The following is a 12,306-nucleotide window of genomic DNA, read 5'->3' on the forward strand; positions in this document are numbered from 1 at the left end:
TTCCAGTGTTTTAGGGAGGAATGAAAGAAGAGATACCGGTCTGTAGTTCTGAATGTCGGTGGTGTCAAGGGTCGGTTTTTTGAGGAGAGGCTTTATTCTGGCAGTCTTGAAAGATGCTGGAACAATGCCTGAAGTGAGGTAGGAGTTGATGAGCGCTGTGAGAAATGGCAGGAAGTCGCTCGAGACGTCCTGGAGGAGTGAGGAAGGGATAGTGTCAAGGGGGCAGGTGGTGGCATGGTTAGATGTTATTATTCTGTTGACCTTTTCGGAGGTGAGAGGGATAAATTGGGTAAAAACAGAGATGGGGAGGGGAGGAGGGAGGATGGTGGCAAGGATAAGAGAAGCTAATGTCCTTCACCTTCTGGGTAAATTAGGTAACAAAGTCATCAGCAGAGAAGTAGGAAGGAGGTGGAGGGGAAGGAGGGTTGAGGAGGGAAGAGAACATGAAAAACTGTTTCCTGGGGTTTGAGGCGGAGGAGTTGATTTTGGTACGGTAGAAGGCAGATTTGGCTGTTGTCACAGTGGAGGAGAAATCTGAGAGAAGGCGAATATATTGAGATAGATCATTAGGACAGTCTGATCTCTTCCATTTCCTCTCAGCTGCCCGTAACTCTGCTCTATAAGTCTGCAGAGATTCGAAAAGCCAAGAAGGGGTTGGTTAGGAACACGCAGGTCTGGAGTGGAAGGGACAGAGGGAGTCCAAAGAGGAGGAGAAGGATGAGAGCAGAGTGTCAGAGGATTCCTCGGTGGATAGTTGAGAGTAATAGCTAATGACATTCGCTAGTTATATATGGTAAAAAGTGATTAGTTATGCAGATACCTAGTGACATCCCAAAGCATTGCAGAATGTCAATGGTTTAAAATGTATTTTGTGAAAGAAAAAGATTGATTGGAAATGAAAATGTGATTACAAAGTGCTAAATGTTTTAACTGGAATATAAATGGTTTATGCTTGTTAAAATGGAAGGAATGAGAGGAAACTACTAAAATACACTTTGACGTCAACAAAGAAAGCCACCTGAATTCTAAATTTCTGACACAATCATTGCCAAAAGCCTTTAATAATGCTGGCTTAATGTTCATTTTTAACTTTTCTAGGGCAAGGGGAAAACAAACAGTTGACCTGTACAACAAAATACTTTTGAATGTTTTATTTTAAGGGTGACGGGGAAATGATACCAAAAACTGTGGAATCATCCAACTCTAGTTTCCTTGTCCTTACTTCAATGCAACGTTATTATCTCCTTTCAATATGTAAAATTATGCTATATTCGCAAACAATAATATTGTGTCATATCTGCATTGTATTTAAAAAACACTATTTTAAAAACATAGCCCTCGTATAATTATATTAGATTTAAAAATAAATAAGTACCACTCTCCATTTTGTCAAACCAGAAATCCCATCTGTTTATACTGAGATCCCTCACATCAACACATTTGACAAGGGCTTGTAACAGGCCTGCGACTGCCACAGGCAATTTCGTCAGTGCATTTGATTAATTGAGTGCTGTCATAATGTAAAGATACTCAAAACAAGCATTACAAAAATGCTTCTAAAATAAATGTTCTACCCTTGCTTGAACATCTCAGAACATCTGAGTGAAGGAGTCACATGTTCACATGACATCATCACCAGTGTAGGCATTGTCACCATGCCTACACTGGTGATGATGTCAAATGATCGCATCACCTGCCGGTCAATAGAAAAGAGACCTGATATATTGGAAGAATTGGCAGGCAAACGGTCAGACCATCCCTGGGTTTCTGAGAATATTCACCACGATACTATCCACTCTGTACTCAGAAAAATTGTATGTATGCATGTGGAAGGGATTTTTTTTCTTCCTTTTACGTACTGAACATAGAGTGGCTACAGGATTGTTTGGGGACCATTTGGTTGTCGTCTTATTGGTCCTTTGTTACATTGTCCTTAATGACCTTACGGTTTTTAGCTGTGATGCAGAGTGCCGGACATTTGAGGGTCAACGTTAGTGGTGGCGTGGAGTATCAATCTACACAACAGATGATTGTGTTTTGCACTTTATCTGTGGGGATATGCTGTACTTTTCTCTACATAAACTGTGTTCTGTTGTACATCTTGAGGAGCAAGCCAGTTTTTTGTGAGACGTCCCGTCACATTCTGTTGTTTAACCTTATCTTCGCAGATACTGCCTATCTTGTGAATAGTTTGTTACTCTACTTACTTGCTGCTTTCAGGTTGAGGTTGAGAATGTATGTTTGTGGTTTGCTTACAAGCATCAGTGTTTTAGAAGACATCATCTCTCCTCTTACTCTGATAGTGATGTCCATTGAGAGATATGTGGCTGTGTGCTTTCCTATGAGACATACAGACCTTGCCACCGTCAGAAACACGGGAGCAGCCATCGCTGTTGTGTGGACCATCTCTGGTGGCAATGTTCTAATGCGAGGGTTAATTCTTGTTGGTTGGAAAAGTAATTTTGATCCAAAAGCGGAAATGACAGACTTCTGCTCGAAAGAGGCAATGTTCCTGGCACCGATGTCCAGTGTAGTTGATAAAGCATTTTGCGCTTTTGTGTTTGCATTTGGGGGACTTGTAACTATTCTTTCCTATGTTGGTGTGACGTTGGTAGCCAGGTCAGCCTCGACAGATAAAGCATCTGCCAGCAAGGCTGGAAAAACAGTTGTACTTCATATGATTCAGTTGGTTGTGATTCTCATCGCTACCATCTACTCTAGCCTTCTCGTGAGCCTTGCAAGAATAGTGGACAGAACCACTTTGATTCGTCTCTACAACAGTTTTTTTGTGTGTTTGAATCTATTTCCAAGGTGTCTCAGTGCTCTTATCTATGGGTTCAGAGACAAGTCCATCAGACCTCTCCTCTTGAAAGGGCTCTGTGGTAATATCAAATGCTTGGCCCCCACATAACTGTTGATGTCAAAACAACCATGTAATCACATCACTGTCTTTTTTTCTGAACCCGTTTTCTTATGTTATCACATTGTTAGATGTAGTCAGGTTCATTCTCATTTTACTAAGTCAGCCGATGATGACCAGATCATGTTACCAAGTCCAAAACCAAATGCTTTAAAGAGAACAGTTATTTATCATGCCATTAATCATTGGAATAATTGCCCACTGAATATACCTAAATTGAGTGGCAAAGTATCTTTCAAGCACCATTTGAGATTGCACTCTTCAAATGTGTGAGTAGGGATCAATGGACATACACTGAATGAATGCAATAATGATTATAATACCCATGAATGTAATAACTTTTTCTGAATAATTTCTGATGATGACTATAATGATTTACTGCTTTTAGATTATCATTGTTAACTGAATTACGGTTTGTGTCTTGTGTATTGTTATGTTTTGTGTCTTTCTGCGTGGACCCCAGGAAGACTAGCTTGTCCCACTTGGGTGACAGCTAATGGGGATCCTTTTAAACAATAAACATTAAACAATAAACCATGAAATCTACAAAAATAAATAAAAATCTTGTCTAGATAGATGAAAAGATTAAATTTTTATTTGAAAAAGGTCTATTTGGCTCTAGAGATGACAGATTTTTAACTAGCGGCACTAGTTTTGGTTTCAGGTCAGATCACAGGTGACCCCTTTGCCCTCACCAGCTAAAGTGCCCCTCTGACTCTTGGTGAACATAAATTAAGAAAATAACTAATGACATTCGCTAAAGTTATATATGGTCAAAATTGATTAGTTATGCAAATACCTAGTGACATCCCAAAGCATTGCAGAATGTCAATGGTTTAAAAGATATTTTGTGAGAGAAAAAGATTGATTGGAAATGAAAATGTGATTACAAAGTGCTAAATGTTTTAACTGGAATATAAATGGTTTATGCTTGTTAAAATGGAAGGAATGAGGGGAAACTACTAAAATACACTTTGACGTCAACAAAGAAAGCCACCTGAATTCTGTATTTCTGACACAATCATTGCCAAAAGCCTTTAATAATGCTGGCTTAATGTTCATTTTTAACTTTTCTAGGGCAAGGGGAAAACAAACAGTTGACCTGTACAACAAAATACTTTTGAATGTTTTATTTTAAGGGTGACGGGGAAATGATACCAAAAACTGTGGAATCATCCAACTCTAGTTTCCTTGTCCTTACTTCAATGCAACGTTATTATCTCCTTTCAATATGTAAAATTATGCTATATTCGCAAACAATAATATTGTGTCATATCTGCATTGTATTTAAAAAACACTATTTTAAAAACATAGCCCTCGTATAATTATATTAGATTTAAAAATAAATAAGTACCACTCTCCATTTTGTCAAACCAGAAATCCCATCTGTTTATACTGAGATCCCTCACATCAACACATTTGACAAGGGCTTGTAACAGGCCTGCGACTGCCACAGGCAATTTCGTCAGTGCATTTGATTAATTGAGTGCTGTCATAATGTAAAGATACTCAAAACAAGCATTACAAAAATGCTTCTAAAATAAATGTTCTACCCTTGCTTGAACATCTCAGAACATCTCAGTGAAGGAGTCACATGTGAACATGACATCATCCCCAGTGTAGGCATTGTCACCATGGCTACAGTGGTGATGATGTCAAATGATCGCATCACCTGCCGGTCAATAGAAAAGAGACCTGATATATTGGAAGAATTGGCAGGCAAACGGTCAGACCATCCCTGGGTTTCTGAGAATATTCACCACGATACTATCCACTCTGTACTCAGAAAGATTTTATGTATGCATGTGGAAGGAATTTTCTTTCTTCCTTTTACGTACAGAACAGAGTGGTTATAGGATTGTTTTGGGACCATTTGGTTGTCGTCTTATTGGTCCTTTGTAACATTGTCCTTAATGACCTTACGGTTTTTAGCTGTGATGCAGAGTGCAGGACATTTGAGGGTCAATGTTAGTGGTAGCGTGGAGTATCAAACTTCACAGCAGATGATTGTGTTCTGCACTTTATCTGTGGGGATATGCTGTACTTTTCTCTACATAAACTGTGTTCTGTTGTACATCTTGAGGAGCAAGACAGTTTTTTGTGAGACGTCCCGTCACATTCTGTTGTTTAACCTTCTCTTCACAGATACTGCCTATCTTGCGACAAGTTTGTTGCTCTACTTACTTGCTGCTTTCAGGTTGAGGCTGAAATTGTATGTTTGTGGTTTGCTTATAAGCCTTGGTGTTTTAGAAGACATCGTCTCTCCTCTTACTCTGGCAGTGATGTCCCTTGAGAGATATGTGGCTGTGTGCTTTCCTATGAGACATGCAGACCTTGTCACCGGCAGAAACACAGGAGCAGCCATCGCTGTTGTGTGGACCATCTCTGGTGGCAATGTTCTAATAAAAGGGTTAATACTAGTTAGTTGGGAAAATAATTTGGATGCAGAAACTAAAGACTTCTGCTCGAAAGAGATAATGTTCCTGGCCCCGCAGTCGAGTGTATTTGATCAAACATTTCACGCTTTTGTGTTTGCAATCGGGGGGATGGTAGCTATTCTTTCCTATGTTGGTGTGACGTTGGTAGCCAGGTCAGCCTCGAGAGACAAAGCCTCTGCTGGCAAGGCTGGAAAAACTGTTTTACTTCATATGATTCAATTGGTGCTGATCCTCATCGCTACCATCTACTCTAGTATTCTCCTAAGCCTTGCTAGAATAGTGGACAGAACCACTTTGATTCGTCTCTACAACAGTTTTTTTGTGTTTTTGAATCTATTATCCAGGTGTTTCACTGCTCTTATCTATGGGCTCAGAGACAAAACCATCAGACCTCTCCTCTTGAAAGGGCTCTGTGGTCATCTTGAATGCTTGGCCTCCACATAACTGTGGATGTCAAAACAAGGATGTAATCACCATGAAATCAACAAGAAAAACTAGAAGTCTAGATACGTGAAAAGATTTATATTTATTTGAAAAAGGTTTATTTTGCACTAGAGATAACAGATTTTAACAAGCGGCGATTTTTTTGGATTGACGTCAGAAAACAGGGGACCCCTTTGCCCTCATCGGCGTAAGTGCCCCTCTGACTCTTATATATGGTAAAAAGTCTGAATGTTAAAGGTTTAAAACATGCAATAAAAGTTGTTTTGTGTGAGAAAAATTTTTTTGCGGAAAAAAGAATGTGATTTGAAATTGCTAAATGTTTCAACTGGAATATAAATGGCTTGTTAAACTATAGCTACAGTATAGTTGGTTGTTTAATTTTATTTTTTAGGTTATATCACTCATTGTATATTGTTATATGGTATATTTTCATATACATTGTTTTAATTTGATCAGTGAAATTGTAATGTATACTCTTAATTGTCTTTAATAAATTGTGATAATATCAGCCATATCAGTCATTAATTTAACAAATTAAGCTGCACTAGGTAATCTGCATGCTTCCTACAAGTGTGGATTGTCATTCCTTCATGAGCTGAAATATGTATGATAAGTACTCGACGGGGTTTAAAAAAAATGGGCACCCATTTATATCTAATAACCTTATCACCCAGCCAGAGTTGCACAGTAGTAAGCTTATGTGCAGCCAGCAGAGAAGCTTGTTTTGGTCAGCAGTATCCAAATGCATTTCCAAATACAAATATGTAGTTCTCAACAAGTTAATAAAGATAAGATTGTGCTTTATTGATCACTGACAGATATTTGGATGCCACTGCAGCAAGTACTAAGCTCCACTTCCCACTAGTTTCATAGATTACTTTTCACAGACCACAATGGGCCCATGACCTGTAATACACCAGAGAGATGCCCTCGGCATCCGGACAGTTTATTTGCTTCCCTGCCACGGAGATCGGTAAGAATCAACATGTAGGCCTTGTGTCATTGCTAACGGATACAAACTGGAATATGAAACTTTGGACATAGCAAAAGTCTGCGGAGAGCAGCCCGATGGACCAGCAGCACATCAAATGTGCTTCTGCTGGGGAATGTTCCCAGCCTCAATGTGGTGTTGGAGGTATGTGAGAGTGTGTGTGGATGATAGTTGGTTTAAGCAGCCTCACCTGGCCTGAACCAGACTGATTGGACTCAGGGGCTCGGTGAGGCTGCGCACCTTTTGCGAATTGAACCCTCATTGTGCAGTAAACCAGCCATCAATGCACACACTGTGAGATCTCCTGAATGGCAACATGGAGCACCAGGTCATGCATTATTGTCTACAAACTTACTATAAACCGGTTTTCCAACACCACCACCCTGTTTCCTTGTTCAGAGGAGCCCAGTAGAAGTACTTCATTGCAGAGTATGGCAGCCAACTAGGTATTATGTAGCATTACACATTTTACAGTTTGAGAATGAAGAACTTTAGGAGTAAAGAAACTCAAACTGGCAACTGTGATGCAAATAGCGTAGCTTGCGGGCTGGATGGGTGAGTGGGAGGGCTATTTAGGAATGTTGAAAATAAGATCCTTGTAAGCAAACGCCTCGTTCAGGCAAAAGTGCCACAAATCTGATCATAACAGTGAAGAACACAAATCACATTTGATCTTTTCAAAGTGAGCATTTAGGCTTTCAGCAAGAGAGAGGTACGGGTTGGCCAGCATTTATCAGTTATAGGATTTTATTTTATTTAGAACATTATTGAAATCACTATTGATATCACTATTGATAAGAATTGACAAAAGATATGTCCTGGTTACTTTAAGCTACGAGCTTGTTGAAATGTTTTGCAACTTTAATGTATAAAAACAAGTTGTACGGCTGTAGACAAAGTTGAACTTGTTTAGTTCTTCAGTTACTTCTGTTGGTTGATAACAGCACCACTTCCCAGACAACTAAAACCATTTTAAATTGACGTCAAAAGCTAGGCCAATCTATTTCGTCAATACGATAGTGAACTCCTTGGTAAGCATTTTAATATTTAATGTGTCCTAATGAGCTGGCAGGGGACTGGTTTAAAGAACACACCATTAGCTTCAAGCGGAGAGGTTAAAGAAGTTCAACAGTTCTGATGGATCCCCTATGACATGGATCCTTACAGCCTTGGGTATTAGCAATCCAACAAGCCTCAACTGCACCTTAATTGTAAACAAGTAAAACTTTTACAATACTACTGTCGCAATGTGTCTTAGTTTTGTTTTTCCTTTCAAATCCTCTCACATATTTATTTTTTTGAGTTATAAAAATCAATTGCAAAAAAAGTAACGCTTATAGCCTATGTTCAGAGTTTAATATATTATGTATTTGAGTGGAACAGTCCTCCGTACCATATTTAATATGTCAAGCCAAAGCCCATGCAGCTTCTCTCTGTCCTTATTTTCACAGAGAAAAAATACTTTTGTGGTCAGCTGGTCAACAGACCAGAGTTTCTTCGGGCGGGAGGTGTTGCAGCAGTTTGGCATAGAGCAGGGATCGGCACCTTTATGCAGGCTTGATAGCAGCAGCGGAATAGTTTGCAAGAGAAGATATATATTTACTTTTTTACTAATTGCCAATCAGATTACTGAAATATATATTTTTAGATAAAATAATTAATTTAGCCAATTAGATCGCTCCAAAGAATAACATTTTTGCCAATCACATCCGTGCCAAAATAAATCTCCCCACCAATTCTGAGAAATTGCATGAGATAACACCCAATTGGTATCTAGTACGGTCTGAGGAAACAGCTTGTCTATCGTCTACAACTTCTGGCAGTGTACACGCAATTCTTGAGAAAAGGGTCTACTACTATTCCGACTGTTCTGAAACAAATATGGTATCGATCAAACTGAGCTAGCTTGGGGGCGGCTGCTCTACATTGATGTAGGGCTGGGCGATAGATTTTTTTTTTTCAAACCAAACCCGAAGCCTGTGGCCAGAAGGGTCCTCCCCCCAGAACCTGCAGGACCCCAGCACTGACTGGGTGTTGTGGCAACCCGGCCCAGGCCAATTAAGGATATTGAGAGCACCTGAAGAACAAGTGGAGAAGCAGGGCTTAAATAGCCCGCTTCTCCACTCATTCGGGGCTCTCCCAGCCCTGGAGCTCCTGCACGGAGAGACCGGTCCTCGTGGGTGACGGGATTCCACCCACGAAGGAGGGGGCCGTTGATTCCTCCCGAGGTTTACGTTATTTTTGTTTTGAGAGACTTTTATGTTCTGTAATTAAACATGCCTTTTTGTGGCTTTTCACCAACGAAATGGTGCCCTGTTTGGGAGGAGTTGGTGCGCTCAACGTGCCGGGTTGCCACAGTGTCCAAACTGTGACCTGCTGAACGAGGAGCATATAAACTGTTACTCCTCACCACATACACTTGCAAACACTGACTTATATAGATCACTTTCTATGCTCAGTGATGTTTGACGTGCTATGTCCCCGTTATGTGTATATGTGCTGCAGAACAGGAACCTGCTGGAAATCAGCTATTTTACTGAAACAGGCCCGTTTTATATTGTAACTTTGTTACTTCTAATACTTTCCTGTATAATAAATAAAAAATAAAAAGAAGAATCGTGCGTTGATAAGAGGAGCGCAGAAAGTACTGGACAGCTCAGACGTTCCAGGACCTTCCACCACCGTTCTGACACTGGTCTTTAGTAGATCTTTCGAGGATCACGTCGTAGAGGATGTGAGGTCAGTGTTACAGCGACTTCGGCAGCACGGAATAAAGCTGAAGTGTGAAGTTTTCAAGCATAAGATCCGCTTGGGCCGCATAGTGTCGGCTGGGGGCAGTCAAATGGACCCTCGCCGTGAGAGCATTAAAGGCACCCAGTGCAACTTTATGTAAACATTCAATGAAAAATAAACATTCAATTTCTAGTCTTTTTTACACGTAGTAAGTTTCAATAACTCCATACCATTACATATCGACATTCAAGGAGCAAAGATGAGACGTCGTTGTGTGGTGAGAACTGATAGAAAATCGTAAACAACAACAATCGCCGGTGGGGAGAAGCCATTTTTCCATTGACTGGAAGCCTGCTTTATTTATTGTAGGTTACAAAAAATAAAGAAAATGGCGGCATTGTTGTTGTTATCGATTTTGTATCAGTTCTCACCACACAACGACGTCTCATCTTTGCTGCTTGAATGTCGGTATGTAATGGTATGGAGTTATTGAAACTTACTACGTGTAAAAAATACTAGAAATTGAATGTTTATTTTTAAGCCTCGAAAGTTGCACTGGGTGCCTTTAATGGAGAAGAGGCCAGGTACTGAGGGAGAGCTGAGATCAGTCATGGGATTACTGGGGGGGGCGGCAGTAGCTCATCCATTTACATTTACATTACTGAGCTACTACATAAAGGACTTCTCCCGCATTGCTGGACCTCTGCATGCACTGACTGAACTGGGCCCTGGATCAGACATACAAAGAGACAGAAACAAAAGGACAAGGAATCTAAAAGGAAAAAAATACCTGTTACACAAAACTCTAAAACCTCCCCTAATGTTCTGTCTCAGCTTGAGGAAATAAGGTCTGAAATGGCTATGCTCAAAGATCTTAAAGCTGAGGTGTCTCAAATCAGAGAGTCCATGCATCAGCCCCAGTACACGCCTCGACAGCAACCGCCAGCAGGTGGAGCCAATGTTACAACTGTCCCACAGTTTTCAGGTCAGCAGGTGCAGGATCAGGCACAGGGGTACTCGTTCACACCTGGCTCCAGACACAGACCGCAGGACCGCCCAGTACCAGCAAAGGTTTTCCCCTCAGTGCAGCTTCCCTATCCCCCATAGGGCCCCTCACAGTATGACCGAACACCAGTTCAGCTGGACTAAAGCCAAGGGACTCTTGAGTGACCTCTCTAGCTGCAAAGAGGAGCAAAGGGGTTCCCTCATCCCAATCTCTCTCAAACTCCTTACAGTAGGCTCGTAACATGGACTTTAGGGTCTGATGAAACCGCTCAAGGGCTCCTTGAGACTCTGGATGACAAGCAGATGAAGTCTGGTGCTCAATAGACAACTGCTGGAGAACCTGAGAGAACACACGGGACATAAAATTCGAACCCTGGTCAGGCTGGACAACTCTTGGCAGGCCAAACACTGTAAAGAACTTAATGAGGGCCTTGGAAATGGCTGAAGCGGTGACTCTACGTTCTAGAGATTGAACTCAAAATGAGGTGAAAACGAGAAACACTGCAACAACTTTCCTAATTTTGCTCTTCAGAATAATGTTGTAGCAAATAAACAATGATGCATTTTTTCGACAAACATGGGAATAAACAAAAGCATATTTCACCAGCATCCGATTATACCTGAAAAGAGCGGAGCAATGGGTAACAGATAATAATAGGGAAAAGTTTGTTTTGCATTTTGAAGCATTTTTTACTTATTTACTGCATCAACTATATCTAAACATTTTACTGCAACACATATTTATAACCATTACATTGACATTTTACAAAAAAAATAATATATTTTTTTTTTTTTCGATTTTACCATCAAATCGAATTACCATTAAAAATCGATTAATCGCCCAGCTCTACATTGATGCCAGTAGTCTGCCTTGAGAAATGTCATGAAACAAAGCACTGAGCACTTGTATAAGGGTTAGAGTCCTGAGTTTGTGTGTGGGTGGAATTCCAGAATAAGGCCTTTGGTCTGGGTTAGAGTCCTAGAATCTGGGTTAGAGTCCTTGAATAGGAATTGCATGTCATCCAGAGAGACTGTTGATATGATCTTAAATACATTGCACTTTCAATTTTACTTACTACAAAGCCTTTTTAACTTTCAATTTAATTTTCTATTTTTACCAGAAAGATACATGATCTGATACCAGAGAGAAAGGATAAGGGTTACTAGAATCCGGGTTGGAGTCCCAGAGAAAGTACCAAGTTCCTTTAGGTCGGGTTGGAGTCCCGACGTGGGTACCAGAGAGACTGTTGATCTGATCTTAAATACATTGCACTTTCTATTTTACTCATTTCTTTGCATATGTTTTCTTTTACTTATCTATTATTTTATTTTATTGTATGACAATGTTTATATGTGAAGCACTTTGAGTCTGCCTTGTGTATGAAAAGTGCTATAGAAATAAAGTTGCCTTGCCTTGCCTTGCCTTGACAAGGACACCTTCCAGCACTTTAGCTTTAACATACTGTCTGGAAGAGAAAAAAACTCTCAATACTTTGATTATAGAGGCATCAGATTGACATTTGAATGAGTTTCCTTATATTTTATCTAGATCTTATATAGTATTTAAATAGCAGCATCTTAATATTTAACAAAAGTAGTCTCATACAAAAGTACAATAATAAGCAGCTACTCCTTAACAAAAATTGTATTGTGGTATTGTAGTAGGCCTATATAAATAACAAACGTCAAACATATTTCCATATGTCTAAGCCTTAGACATATGGAAATATGTTTGACGTTGAGGCCTTAGACTCTAAGGCCTCTATAATTCTGTT

At 40.0% G+C, this 12,306-nt stretch overlaps 2 protein-coding genes across 2 annotated transcripts; both read left to right on the plus strand.

Annotated features, from left to right (window-relative positions):
* Nucleotides 1-1,960: 1,960 nt before the first annotated feature.
* LOC132461412 (odorant receptor 131-2-like) lies at nucleotides 1,961-2,911 on the plus strand. Its single transcript, XM_060056500.1, has one exon. The coding sequence runs from the start codon at nucleotides 1,961-1,963 to the stop codon at nucleotides 2,909-2,911; it is 951 nt and encodes a 316-aa protein (XP_059912483.1).
* Nucleotides 2,912-4,746: 1,835 nt separating this feature from the next.
* LOC132461153 (odorant receptor 131-2-like) lies at nucleotides 4,747-6,165 on the plus strand. Its single transcript, XM_060056199.1, has one exon. It carries the CDS (start codon nucleotides 4,834-4,836, stop codon nucleotides 5,800-5,802), a length of 969 nt encoding a protein of 322 aa, XP_059912182.1. The 5' UTR covers nucleotides 4,747-4,833; the 3' UTR covers nucleotides 5,803-6,165.
* Nucleotides 6,166-12,306: the final 6,141 nt, after the last annotated feature.

The sequence above is a fragment of the Gadus macrocephalus genome, chromosome 7 (genome assembly GCF_031168955.1).
Source record: "Gadus macrocephalus chromosome 7, ASM3116895v1".
Taxonomy (NCBI): Eukaryota; Metazoa; Chordata; class Actinopteri; order Gadiformes; family Gadidae; genus Gadus; species Gadus macrocephalus.